General features: G+C 29.5%; 2 protein-coding genes across 3 annotated transcripts in view; one reads left to right on the forward strand and one right to left on the reverse strand.

The window, feature by feature from the left end:
* Positions 1-2,407, forward strand: LOC101513806 (LOB domain-containing protein 25-like). 2 transcript variants are annotated; one of them, XM_004501829.4, is made up of 2 exons: positions 1-156; positions 1,306-2,407. In XM_004501829.4, exon 2 carries the CDS (start codon positions 1,317-1,319, stop codon positions 1,911-1,913), a length of 597 nt encoding a protein of 198 aa, XP_004501886.1. In that variant the 5' UTR covers positions 1-156; positions 1,306-1,316; the 3' UTR covers positions 1,914-2,407. The 2 variants fall into 2 exon arrangements, with proteins under 2 accessions (XP_004501886.1, XP_027190323.1); XM_027334522.1 differs by having other exon boundaries at positions 7-192.
* Positions 2,408-12,506: 10,099 nt separating this feature from the next.
* LOC101514153 (tryptophan aminotransferase-related protein 2-like) overlaps positions 12,507-14,820 on the reverse strand; it is a 6,129-nt gene continuing 3,815 nt past the window's right edge. Inside the window, exons 2-5 of the mRNA XM_004501830.4 lie at positions 14,384-14,687; positions 13,507-13,787; positions 13,104-13,405; positions 12,507-12,767 (exon numbers count right to left, since the gene is read on the reverse strand). Coding sequence (XP_004501887.1) covers positions 12,580-12,767; positions 13,104-13,405; positions 13,507-13,787; positions 14,384-14,687 — 1,075 coding nt within the window. The 3' untranslated portion in view covers positions 12,507-12,579. The remainder of the gene's footprint in view (positions 12,768-13,103; positions 13,406-13,506; positions 13,788-14,383; positions 14,688-14,820) is intronic.

The raw sequence follows: 14,820 nt of genomic DNA on the forward strand, positions 1-14,820 counted from the left end.
TCTTTCCCTTTGCATATCTCTCTTGCAATTAGGGTTTCCTCTTTAAGAGTGTTCCTCCTTTAACAAATCTACCTCTTCATTAGCTAAGGTTATTTTGTCTTGTGAGGGGACAAAGAACAGCTTCCAAAGGACTTCACACAAGGATAAATAAAAAAGGTACTTTCTGATCATAGAAACATACATCACAAACAGGTAAAATCATGTTCATGTATAGCTTCCTTCTTTTCTTTATGCATATATTTAGTTCTTTTCTCTGTTTTAGGTTCTTTTTGCTTGACAAAATAGATCCTTTTTGAAAAGACACTGCTTAGGGTTTTGCCAATTTTGTATACTTTTATGATGTAGCCAATATATATAGTTGTGGCAGCCAGATCTTTGGTTAAATTTATTTAATTTTGCAAACAAATCTATATATCTATAACTATTTTACTTGGTCATGCAGCTGATATATCCGGAAGAAGAAAGATACATGTGTAAAGTTTTGATGTATGCACTAGTGTTTCTATGAATAATGAATAAGTGAAGAAGAAGAAGATAAATCAAACCAATGAACTAAACTTTATAAGGGTCAACATTAAAGGAAATTTTTTATGAATGGGCTTCTTCAAGTTGAAAATTAACAACTCTTGGTTGAATTTTTCTCCCATGTATTAAAAAAAAGAGAGAAAGGAAATAAAAAAATATATTTAAAAAAAAAAAAGTTTAGGAAAGAAAAAGAAAGGATATAAAGATAGTCAAATATGTAATATAATATAAAAAAGTGAAAAAACCATCAAATTTATTAAATAAAACCAGCCATCAAAGTAAAGTCTCATGAACGTGTGATGTATATGTGCTATGTAGGGAAGGATCAATGTAAGTGATTTTAGGTGAGATGCATCATATAAAGGCTTGAAGGAGCTATGATATTTTTTTTTTATCAACGAGGGATCTATAAAAAAAGTTTAGCTTAATTAATACTAGCCAAAAACTTATAACCTTTCAATATTTTGTTGTTGGCTTTTCATTACATATATGGTTATATATTCCTAGGAGTATGATAAAACAAATAAATGAATGAGATGGGAAAACAAAGAGATGAAAAAGTGTAACTGAAAATTAATTATTAGATCTGATAGTCTTTAATTTTTAGTGACCATTGAGTTTCATAATAAATTAAACTTAAAACTAAAACTGATTACTCCCCCTTAATAGAATATAAACAAAATTATTTTTATATTTAATCCTAGATAACAAGTTTGTTGGAGAAGGGAAAGTTTGTGGATTGAATGATAACAGTATAAGTATTGTTTGATTGTATGACAGGTGAAAAAAGAATGGCATCATCAAGCTCTTACAATTCACCTTGTGCTGCTTGCAAATTCCTGAGGAGGAAATGCATGCCAGGTTGCATATTTGCACCGTACTTTCCACCAGAAGAGCCTCAAAAATTTGCAAACGTTCACAAGATATTTGGTGCAAGCAATGTGACTAAGATCCTCAACGAACTCCTCCCTCAGCAGAGAGAAGATGCTGTTAATTCTCTTGCTTATGAAGCCGAAGCTCGTGTTCGAGACCCCGTTTATGGTTGTGTTGGTGCTATCTCTTTCCTTCAGAGACAAGTTCAAAGGCTTCAAAAAGAACTTGATTCTGCTAATGCTGATCTTCTTCGTTTTGCTTACAATGATATCTCTCCTTCTCCTCTCCCTCCTCTTCCTCTTGTTGTTCCAAATTCATTTCATCAACAATTAATTCCTCAAAGAGGCTTTACTACTGCTAGATCATTTGGTAATGATGGAAATGCTTTTTACTCTTTTCCTTATTCTATTCCATGGAATGATACTTCTGAGGATATAAATGGAGGTGTAGGTGGTGGCGGCGGTGGTAGTGCTGGTGGAGTTGGAGGTGGAGTTGGAGGAGGAGGTAATTTGTGAATTATGAATTATGAATTCATTCATCTATCTAGGGTTTGTTTGAGGCATAATGAAGAACTGCAATTTGTTATTTGATTATGGTATGGTATGGTATTATATATGTCCATCTATGGCTATGCTATGTATGTAGCTAGCCTTAGTTGGAGTCTTGTGGCTAGTTCTACTATTTTGTGGTTTTTTTATTATGTAATAATTTGAAGGCTTTTTCATTTTTGTATTATTGTTGTCTAGTAGTTGATGAGGAAGTGTAGTTTAAAAACCTAGCTATTGAAGTGAAAATGTTAAGGTAGGTCTGAATAAGTTGGTATATAGGGCATGCATGATGTATGTCTACTACATATATATCAAACATGTGTAGTTGTGTTATGTGCAAACTCAACCTCATCGATCTATAGCCATGTGCAGTGTAGTAGTGTAGTTTGTGCATGCGGATTCACTTCACATTCTCTCTCATTCTTGTTTTTCTTTATCATTAACTATATTTTGTTTCTTCATCTTCAAGCCTTATTATTATTCTATGGGTTACTCCTACTTACCCTATATATTCCTCTTTCAATTTTTCTCTAATTAATTTATTCATGGACCACCATTTTATTTATTACTTTCTCTTTATTGTCACCAGCAATGATTTCATTAATATTTGCTTTCCTTTATTAATTATTTACTAGAGTAGGTTAAGTTAAATCTTCATATATATAACTATTAATTTATTACTTCACCAAACATTCATGTTATTTGAGTAGTTCAATTGATTTGAACCAAGCTAAAAGAGTTGGAGTAAATAAAAGACTGAAATTCAAATTTGATTTAAAAAATATATACTAACTTACTTTAATTGGAATGAAATATAAGTAAAAGGTAAATTAAAAAATTAGTGTGTTTGATTTGAAATTAACACCAAGATGGAGGATATACTAATTTTTCAAGTATACTTTTTCTTATATTTCATTTTGAAAAGTGTGTGAATTAATATACTAATATTTGACAATTAAAAAATTTGCAAAATTAAAGGCAAAGGCAGTACATAAGTGTGGAGGGAGTGAGGAGTTGTTGAGTTGATTATTGGCAAAATGTCACAATCAAAGACACATAAATTAACAAAGATATAGATATTTGGCTGGATGATGATGAGTTCAAACTCCAAAGTATATATTGTTAGTCACTCTCAAGTCTCAATCTCATATAGAACTTTTCATGTAAAAAAGTCTGTGTAGCTATCTACCTGATGATGTATGTGTATATAATAAAACAACAAATTGTTATTAGTGCTTCTGCAAGGTTTTTTTTTGGGGAAGGTGTTTGAATGATGAACTCAACTAACAGGAAAACGAGCAGTGATATTTCTGAATTAACCAGTGTGTCTCTATCCAAAACTTGTTTTGAATTGTAGTTTTCATCATGTACTGAGAAAAAGGCATGAGTGTGAGATGATGAATTAAATTCTACCTAGCTAGTGAGGAGAGACTCCATAAAATAAAATGTGCCAAATAGTGAGAGCCACAGTCACTATCCCCAATTAATACAAAAAAGTAGCTATAGTGTAGTAGTAGTTGTTGTTTTTATTTTGTGACACTTGCAAGAAATGTAGCTACACCTTTGAAACTGTTACTATCAAACTTCAACACACTCAACCCCAAACAATGTTGCAGTGAAAGTGAAAACAGTGACATTTTTCTCTTTTAAGAACTGCACCTACATCGACAACAACTATTGCATGCATGAAATATATAAATTTCATTTTTATGCTTGTAAAAACGAAATAAATAAATTTTTATTTTTTGCTTGGATAATTGTAAATCTTTTTTAATTATAATTTTTTTTAATAATAACAATAATGGATAATATATTAAATTATTAGAGATATTTAATTTTTACTTTCAAATCATATGGAAGAATGATTGTGATTTGTTGAGATGAGAATGAAAGTAATAAAGCTAAGATAAATGAGAGATAAAATTATGAAGTTGAGGGCAGCATAGAAAATTAGGGTTAGGGTATTTTGATATGTGAAAATGAAAGGGAGCAGCAAGCATTTGGTATCCAAGTTCCGAGAAAGAAAAGTAGTAACAGAAGCCGTCATTTAGATGTTATGAATTTGTGAAGGAAGGAAGAGATATCACATCATAGAATTATTATCCTTATTTTCTACGATGATTTGATTTAGTTTGTCACTTCTTCTAATGAACATATGAAACAGAGATGAGGTAAATGGTGACAGCGTCTAACTTTTGTTTATGAAAGAGAATTAGACATAAATAATTAATAATGAATATCAAGTCTGTAATTAATAGTAGTATAAATAAATAAGAGGGAAGAAAGACAGTACTGACATAGAGAGTCTCTGAGAGAGGCATTACTGCTGACTCTGCTTTCTTTCTCGAGATCACCAAATGCCTCGACTTTATCTTTTTTGGAATTTTTACAAAACCAAATCTAATTGCTCATCAACTTTACCTCAGAATATCTACCTTATATCCGTCATGTCCCTTTTAATAATCTGTACATAGAGTATTTGACAGTTTTCAATAACATCGATCATTTTATAATTATAATTAAAATTAAGCTAATTATAAGTAATAAGCAGGGTACTGTTTGGGGTCAGAGAAAAAGTGAGTATGGGATTCTGAACTTGTTGTTCCTCTGAATGAAATGAAAATAATGGTATGCTATAGTTATAAAAAATAACCACTCGCTTACTAACTTACCTGCAAGACGTGGAAAAGAAGCAAGGGCAGGTGAAAATAGACAGAGTAAGGTTATTAAGATTTTAGAAGAAGAACATCATGTGGGTGTGAAGGGGTCCTAACAAATGCTCAAATATGGGACCACAATATGTATCATCTTCAACTTATTTTCTTTTCTCTCTCATTCAATCTTCATCATACACTCACTCTTAATGCACTCAAGAGAGACAAACAACTCTATTGTCATGCTAATAGTTTTTCAGTACTCATTCAGACAACTATACGTGTGACTTCCTTTGATATGTCAACCTCATTTGTGTCTACCCAAAATATTCCCACTTTTTCATTTCAATCACACACCCAAATTCACCCCCACTCATCTAACTCTTCACAATTACCACTACTACTTCTCATTTCTCTTCCATTATTTTACTTTTATCTCACTCTCGCCATTAATATCAACCTTTTTCATTTTTTTTTTCTTACCGTATATTACACTTCCTCCTATCTCATTTATAAAATACACTTTTTTTGATATTTTTTATAAAAAACAGTTGAGTTAAAATTTAGTCAATAAAAATTAATTTATATTATGAACCACATATATCAATTTTTGTTGAATAAATTTTAGTTGATTAATTATCTCTTATAAAAAAAAATCAAAAGGAGTGTTAAACATTTTTAAAATAGAAATTTGAAAATTTAATTAGTTATTCAAATATTTTATGCCATGACAAATTGAGAAATTGTGACTGGTCTATGGTATAAACTAGCAAATGATACAAGAACAATAAATATAAGTAAGAATCGAAAACCGTGATTTGTATGGACTAAGTATTTGGGCTCGAGTGCTTAATGACTTGAATTATAGACAAAAGTTTTAGGACAATCCACGTTGGCCATTCGACTGAACTCACAATGACGTGGACTTGTTTTTCTTAGGAATTGAAAAGTTAAAACAAATACAACTAAGTATTGGTGAATAGGTATCTCCAGTTTAGACTTGTAGTAGTGATCGATGGACTATACGTATGAGTGTTGAAAGTGGTAGAGAGACATTTTCCTAAATGGAATATTTGGTCACAAATTGTGAGTTGTCAACATTGTTTGAGCAATATATATGAGTTCAAGTTTCCTAACCTATATCTAGTATCTGATGAGTTGGAAAATTGGATATAGAATCTCTCATGGTTTGCTCGCTTTACTTAGGTAAAGAAAAAGACTTAACAACTGATTATTATTTAAAAAATAAATAAAAATACACGATTTGATTTAATTATTTAAAACAATGTTTTATCGTAGACGACCCCTTAAAGTTTAAACTACAAAGACCTAGCCAGGATTGAGAAATATGGTTGCTTGGCACATGCACAAGTGTTCTAGAAAAAGTGTAAGTGTCCGAAGACCACTGCTTGCTTTTTCCTACACATTTTCTTTATGACCCTTATTACAATATATTTAATGCTAAAAGTTGTTTGTGTATAAGATTTCCAATGATGATGCCCATGATGGCTACCACTACTTCTGTTCTGAACGAACCTATGATTATGGGTCAAAGAGATACCCTAATTTCATTCTTTCCTTTCCCCTTTTATTTTATAAATCAATCATATATATATATGCTTTTCATTTTTCTCTCTATAATTTTCTCTTAAATCTATATTTTTCTGCCTTTCAAACTTTAGATAGCCGTCCATCGTTTAAAACGCATGCAATTTCTTATACATGGATATTGTCAAAGAATCATGAAACTAAAGCTAATAATGCTTAAGTTGTTCACACTCTTCCCATGTATGTTTATTATAAGCAAAATGATATTAAATTAGTAGTTTGATTAATTTTTTCGAGTTTAAATTTAAAATTTTGGAGAAAGATACAACACTACTAAAATAATGGTAAACTAATTTTAAAAAATCAATTTTTTTCTTTAGCCAATGTTTTTGAGTCTCTATGACATATATGAGGATAGACTATATCTACAACCTTAATATATATCACGTTCAGGGATCATGTGATATTTTCTTTAAATTAGAAAAGCTTAATACTTTAAAAAAAAATATTTATGTCAAGTTAGAAGTCACAAAAGTCCACTCTAAATAACAAAAAGTTGATGATAACATTGATTTAGAGTTGAATTAGCGTCGAAAATTGACCAAAACTATAAGACATATGAGGTTATTTTATCATCGGTTAGTCTAAGTCAAATGTGACACTATGGTCATAATTAACACGTCTAACGCTAAGATCAATTTATTGATGGTCAATTCTTCAAATGATATAGCGTCGAAAAACTTACACTAAATTTAACTCTTAATATTAACGTCAATTATTGTAAATACTTCTAAAAAAAAGTTTAATAGAATATTAGTAATGTGGAATTGATGGACGCTGCAATTTAATTAAGTGTTTTTGTTTTTTTACCTACACCTTATACTATAAATATTGGTTTGAAAAAAAAAACAAGAATATTACCACATCAAATACGTAGATACCAACTTATTATTATTATTTATAAAATCTCAAGCCAATGATAGTACACGGTATGAAAAATATACAAGAAAGCCCTTCTTAAATACGAGAGTTGCAAACAATCATTGCGAATTGAAATAACTATTTTCTTTATCACCTCATATTTGATATACACAACGTAGTTATATACTACTATAGACATAAATAAATTAGACAAAATAGATACTTTGGTACTTAACTTCTGATGAAGTAAGACTAGTTAGAATCCGGACTTTGATCTTCAACCGAACCAACATGATCCTTTTCTTTCATTTCCTCAATCTTTAGCCACTGCCTCCTTCCAAACCCGCCTATTCTTCAAACTCCATTCACAACAACTTCAACATCTCATGCTCCCCATTTGTACCCACACAAATACTTTTATCAACCCCCTACATCCCAACTCATCCATGTTATTTGTTTAATTTTGTTTCAACAATGACTCAATAGACAAATTAACAAATGGAAATACGTAAAGAGTATGTTGCAGTTATAGCTGTCAATTTGATAGGCCTCTTAATTATTGGCTCTGGTCCACATATTGAAGAGGCAAAAAAAATTTATAATTTAAAAGGCCCAAAAAACAAGGCCTCCTAAAATTTTGTGGGCTTAGTGGACCCATAGGCCCACTTATTTAAAAAAAGAATCGATTTTTTTTCGAGAAATAATGTTTTTCGATTTTTTCACCGATAAATTTTTTTTGATTTTTTTCGATAAAAAATTTTCGATTTTTTTCTATCAAATTTTCTGATTTTTTTTCGATAAATTTTTTTTTTATATAAATGATTTATCTTTTTAATAAAAAAAAAATTCTCACAAAATTTTTTAAGAAAATAAATATTTTTCGAATAAAATAAATTTCGAAAATTTTTTAAGAAAAAAATCTCAAAATTAACAAAATATTGGGGGCCTATAAACTCCCAGAACCCCTCCCTTAGGCCACATGAAATAATAGGCCTAAATTTTACAAAAATTAATTTGACAGGGGACCTAATATTAGAGGTTTTTTAAAAAAGAAAATTAAGGGGCCTTGGTGTTGAGGACTTTTTTGACAGCTCTAGTTGCAGTGAACATGTTTATCTAAATCATACTGCATCTCTTATCAATCATAGGCACAATATATATCAACATTTTATCTATGTCACACTACATATATAAAGCGTGAATTTAATACTTAAGTATCACATCAATATGAGCCTTGCAGTCTTAAGTGTGGACCGTGTCGTCTCTTATTAAAGCTCGAGTAGTCTTATTTTTGTTGGAGACGTTCTGAAATAATATACATTCTTTAGTATGCTTGAAGACCAGTCCATTTCTTATAGAACGAGAAACACAAGAAACGAGGTTTGAATTGTGTTTTATTTTAAAATCGAAAGTGATGAAAATAGAGCGGATAAATGAAAAACACATAAAAAATACAACCAATTTATCATACTTCACCACCAACATGGTAGCTTCGTTCAGTCATTTCAAATTGAATGATTTACTCCACTAATTCACTAACTGAATCACAACTCATTGAACACCTACTAGTTAATCTACGTTCAAGTCTTCTCAACCTTAGCTTAATACAGTTAAGTTGTTGAGAGATGCAACCACTATTGGGATAGGTCACAAATACAATAGGTTTAAGGGTTTTTTGAATAACTCTCACAAGTGGGTGTATCAACATGTATCATAAATTTTCGTATCAAATATTCAAAGATTAATTCGCCACTAAAACTTGTCCAAAATTAATCCTTGTTATTGATTATGTGCATCTTGATACAGAGACGGAAAGAGGAGATGATATCATGATTAGAGTATGTCACATAGTCCTTTAGAAAAATAACGAATTCAGGATGTTGAACAGATGATGCACAAATTTGTCTTATTCAGATAGTTGACTTTTCAAAGTTTTGACTTTTTAAAGTGTTTAATTCTATCAAAGCATTGAATATCTAGAGTGTTGACTTTTTTATCATAGCATTGAATTTTCATAGTGTTAACTTACATCTTAGTCAATGCTACGATGGAAGTCAACGTTATGAAAATTCAATACTATGATATTATCACTTGTTTGTTGTTGTCATTAGAGCCAAACCAATCAGATCATTGCTTGTATTAACAGAATCACTAGAGGTGCATTTCAAAGTGCATTCATCAGACTCAGAGTACGAATTTTAGAGCGAAATATGTGTGTTCCTTTAACTCAGTCCAAACATTAGAGGATGTAGCGTAAATTTATTCAAAATAAACCTGATATGAAAATTGTACACTTAAACAGAGCGTTAGTGTTTTAAATTGTTCCCACAAAATAATTTTGTTATCATCAAACAAATAAGGGTCATAGATTTTCAAACCAACTTGATTCTAACATTTTTTTCTCGCCTTTGTGAATCTATTAGTGGCATTTTGTTCAAAAACATGTTTAACAATATCATCGTTTCGAATCCAACCATAGATAAGCTCTCGTAACTGTTTCTGGGTGACTACGTCGTGACATCTACAACTACATAGTTAGGAGTTAGCATGTAAAGTATTGAAAGAAATAGATTATTGAGTTAATAAAAATTAACACTAAATAAGTGTTAAAAGAACTAGAATTGATTGTGGAAACAATTGTTAACATTCACACAAATGAGAAGCCTGCCATGATTGGAAACAAATGTCATAATTCTTAATGTTGCATAGGCCAATCATCAAGGTTTATAATATTCCACATGTATTACAAAAAACATTAAGCAGAACATAATCACAAAAAACGCAAAACATAATAACATTATCACCATTTTTGTTTCTCAAAATCCCACTATGTGAAATTAAGCTATGGAAGTAAATATACTCATGTACATGTACTCTGCTTCCCTTGAAATGAGAGGAAACCAACAAAAAGATCCAGCTACTTAATTAATACTCCACACATCCAAGGCAGGTTTTAGGACTCAAATACCATTGAACAATGTTATAGTCTATGCTGTTTGATTTCACATTCAGCCAATTCCTTTCGATTAATTGTTTACAATAAAGTAGCTAGCAGTTCATTTTCATTAAGTAAAATAATCATTATACTAATTGTTTAGAATCAACTTGAAAATTAAAAAGGGAAATTACCAAGTTCCATTGATATCTATAAAAGTATGATTAAGATAGAAACATTTGACTAGCCATTTAAAATATCAATCATTTATCATGAATAACAATGGCACGAAAAATAATCACACTTTAGAAACAACACAAAAAATTAATATCAAAGGAAAAGATCTAAAAAATTCAAAAAATATTTTGTAAAATTAAAGAGAACAAAAATTAAATTTAGAGAAAATGTAGAATGTGAGGACTTAGTGTAGAGGTGCTTAGCATATTCCTCCAAAATTAAGGTAGGTTTTGGTATAACCCAACATAGCATCTAATGAGGCCCAAAATGACAAGAGCCATTCATCAACTGTTTGTGAAAGTTGGTTTTTGTACCCCTTAATTAATTCTATACCTCCTCATTTAAAAATTTTATTTTTAAATGTCCAAACTACCCTTGATAAAACTGTAAAAATTTAAAAGAATTTTTTTTACCGGAAATTTCAGACTGAATGAAATTTTCGGTAGTTATAAATGAATACCGGAAATTTCATTTTTGAAATTTCCGGAAGTACCACCTGGAAATTTGAAATTTCCAGTATTGATTTATAACTACAAGAGAAAAATTTCATTCCTCGTTAAAATTTCCCCACGATGCCATGTGTTCGGCTTACAAATTTTTTTTCTTCTCATTTTTTACAATTACAAAATTGTTTATTAGTAAAACAAAAATAATTATAATATTTTAAAATACCAAATATTATTTATAAATTAATTAATAAAATAAATTATATTAATAATAATAATAATAAAAGTAATAATAATAATAAAGTAAAGTAAATTATATTATTAAAACTTTATATATTTTTTAAAATATTTTTATTATTTTTTTTTAATTATATTAACAATATTTTATTAATTTTTTTATTAGATCGAAATAAAAATAGGAGAGAGTTGTTAAGAAAATAAGTTGTTATTTTATAAAATATTCGCAATAAAAATAGGAGTGAGTTGTTAAGAAAATATGTATTTCATAGGCAAAATATTAGGGACAGTTTTGTTTGTGGCACATTTAGTCAACCATTTGATTTTAGGATGAATGTTTGTGGCAAAATATAAAATAAGTTGTTATTTTATAAAATATTCGCAATAAAAATAGGAGTGAATTGTTAAGAAAATATGTTGTTATTTTATAGGCAAAATATTAGGGACACGTTTTGTTTGTGGCACATTTAGTCAATCATTTGATGTATTTTTTTTCCTTCAATTTAAATTTTTTTATTAATAGTATTTTTATTTTTTTTAAATAAATTAAAAATAATTAAAAAATTAAAATTCTATTATTAAAATAAAATACATTAAATTAGAGAAAAAAAATACGGTTAAATAGATAAGTCAAAACAAACAACTTGTTATATTATAATAATTTTTTTTATAAATAAAAATTAATAAAAATAATAATAATGATAACTGCCAGAAATTTCATTCATTCTAAAATTTCTTTTATAATTATCAGAAATTTCATTAATTCTAAAATTTTGTGTAAAAAAATTCTTTCATTTATAACTACCGGAAATTTCATTCATCCTGAAATTTCCGGTAAACAATTTTTTTCATTTATAACTACCGAAAATTTCATTTATGAAATTTCCGGTAAAAAACATTCATTTATAACTACCGAAAATTTCATAAAATTTTCGGTAAAAAAATTCTTTCATTTATAACTACCGGAAATTTCATTTATCATGCAATTTCCAGTAAAAAAAAAAATCTTTTAAATTTTTACAGTTTTATTAAGGGTAGTTTAGATATTTTAAATATACATTTTTTAAATGAGGAGGTATAAGATAAATTAAGGGGTACAAAAAAGCCAACTATCACTGTTTGTTTGTTGATCGATGTTAGACCACTGACTCGCTGGGCTTATCAATTTAATCCTTCCATTTACCATAAAAATCCATTTTTCGATTAAAAAAAAATTGAAATAAAAACTAAAGTAATTCAATTTATTTTCTTCCATGATAAATTTGAGTTTGAATTTCTATTAATAGACATATTTACATTTTTTTATTTGACGCGTGTACTATTTTTGGGAGACCAAATTAGATATTCATTTGTCGGTATAACTCAGATAATTAAGGGTCTGACTTATTGAAAATGATTTAGCAAAATAAACTTACTTAAAGTGGTTCGTATCTGCGGGGTTTAAAGATTAACTAGATTAAATTTCAAGATTACTCTATTTATTTAACTAGTGTGAGTATCAATACACATCGTGTGCATCAATACACATAAATGACCAAAATTATGTTGTTGTTCACTTTCCAACACTCACAGAAACAGAGTATTATGTCTGAAGACTCTGAACTAAATATTTATTAAATAAGTATAGAAAATATATTATCAACAACAAATTTCCACTACAGAGACTGTATGGTAGATAGTCTGTCTACAAATTGGTTAAAATTTTCATCAGTATCCAACAAGCTAATTCTTACATATTTTCTGCTAACCCCAAAGTGCTTTCCACTTCTTGTTATGATGTTGTGTGCTCTAAGGAACTTTTCACAGTCTTCCACATTTCCCTCACACTTCAACCACACAAAAGCTACAAAATAGGCATATAATAATTAATAAATACATAAATATTTGTTAGCATTTGATTTTACGGTGATTAAAATTAATTTTAATTAAAAGTAATTTGAATGTAAATTAATTTATATTTAAATAATATATTCAGTTAAAATTAAGTTGCACAATAAATTTCAATATAAAAAAATTCTAGTTTCAACTTTTAAGTTAAAATTAATTTAGTAGGCAAAATTAATTTTACTCGATAGTCCAAACTTAGAAAAATCAATTTTATGTTTTTAGAATTGATTTTAATTCTTCCAATAGTATCAAATTTATGAATTAAATTAAACTTTAGTATATATTTAATTACCTGGTTGAGGCTCTACCACTTGATTGAAAAAATTGCAAAAAGCAGGAGAAAACTGTGGCAAACTAAACAATTGACTAGAGTCCACTACTTCTCTCAGCTGCTTCCACCTGTTTGCCATGAGATTGTGGCTGAACTTGAAGAAAGACTCTCCCTCTTGAGAGTTTTCTTCTTCACAGCTATCAGAAACAGCCCTTAACACCTTAGCAGCTCTTAGTTGTGAATCCTTTGAGACTCCTATTGTGTTCAGCTCTATGAATTTGGTCATTTTCTTTGCTACCTCTTTGTCTTTCACAAGAGCCCACCTAAGAATACAAAGTGGAACCATTTCTTTACTTTTTCATGTCTAATTAACTAAAAATTTGCATGTAATGTGATGATCTGGATGATTAGTTATGTAAATTACCCTATGCGCATTCCAGCATGACCAGTGGTTTTGGAGAGAGTAAAAAGAGTGAGATCATAATCAGCAGGGGAAGATATAGGAGTGTATTGGGGCCAGTAATAGGCAAGATCATGAAGCAGTAGTCCCTCACTTCTGTTGACCTTTGACCTTCTTACATGTCCATCTGGATTATTTGGTGATGTCACCACCTCTATGTACGGACCTTCTTTCTCATAACTATCTGCATTCCCTCCCCATTTGTATAGTCCAGATTTCAGGTAATCTGTCATTGATGGGTATGACTGCAAATTAACACATAGTCATGTCATTCTATTGTGCACATTATTAGCCTCAAATATTATACTTGCTAACCTTTTTTGTTTATTAATTCAACAACATAAATACCACCCTAAAAACAAATTGATACTAAATAGTTAAATAAATGGACAAATATACAGTATCTAATATTTTTTAGAAGGATAGATGTAAATAATATTTATAAAGTCAAAAATATATTTGGAATATTTATAATTTGAAAGTCATATTTTAAAGAGTTTTATAAAGTCAATGACTCAATTTGGTAATTGAGTGTTTGTTTAGCACATGCAACCGTCCAACAAAGGTAGAACAAGTATCATGTGATCAGGTGCAAACATGGAAAAATATGAAGACACGGAGACAAGAGAAACAGCGAGAAGGATTAAAAATTAGTAATAGTATATATATATATTAGGAAGCAGAAAATGAAATAAAGTATATAAATACAAATACATTGAATGCAAATATAAATATCCCTTTCATAAGAATCTCACATGGTCGAAAAAAAGACAAGGAAATCATAATAATTAAATGTTGATAGATGATGGTGAACATAGAGTTATGGAAAAGGGATACTGACAGAGTAATAGGGAGAGGCACAGACAACATTGATTGGTTGAGGTGAATGTTGAGGGGAGAGAGCATAGAGTGCAGCAAGAAAAAGTTGAGAGGAACCTGTCCCTACAACAATGTGACGACCTTCAGTGACTGCATTACCGACCAATGTGTGTAACCTCACAACCTCCTTAGCAAACTCTGTTTCCAGAAACCAGCATATGTTCGACACATCCGAAAAATAACTCATTGATTGCCATCCTGATATTATTATCGTGCTCTTGTCACCCCTTTGTCGCCAAAATCTTTCATACACTGTCGGATCCCCGCTGCATAAATATATATTTTAGTCAACTCAATTCACAAACCATGTCTTTATTATAATGTCCCACGCCACATAACTTTTATTTATAAGCTATGTCTTCTAATACAAACAAATATAAAATAAATTATCTCTTTCCC

Source organism: Cicer arietinum, chromosome 5, assembly GCF_000331145.2.
Source record: "Cicer arietinum cultivar CDC Frontier isolate Library 1 chromosome 5, Cicar.CDCFrontier_v2.0, whole genome shotgun sequence".
Lineage (NCBI taxonomy): Eukaryota > Viridiplantae > Streptophyta > Magnoliopsida > Fabales > Fabaceae > Cicer > Cicer arietinum.

Coding starts and splice junctions, on each gene's coding strand:
- LOC101513806 (XM_004501829.4), top strand. CDS start 1,317: ATGGCATCATCAAGCTCTTACAATTCACCTTGTGCTGCTTGCAAATTC.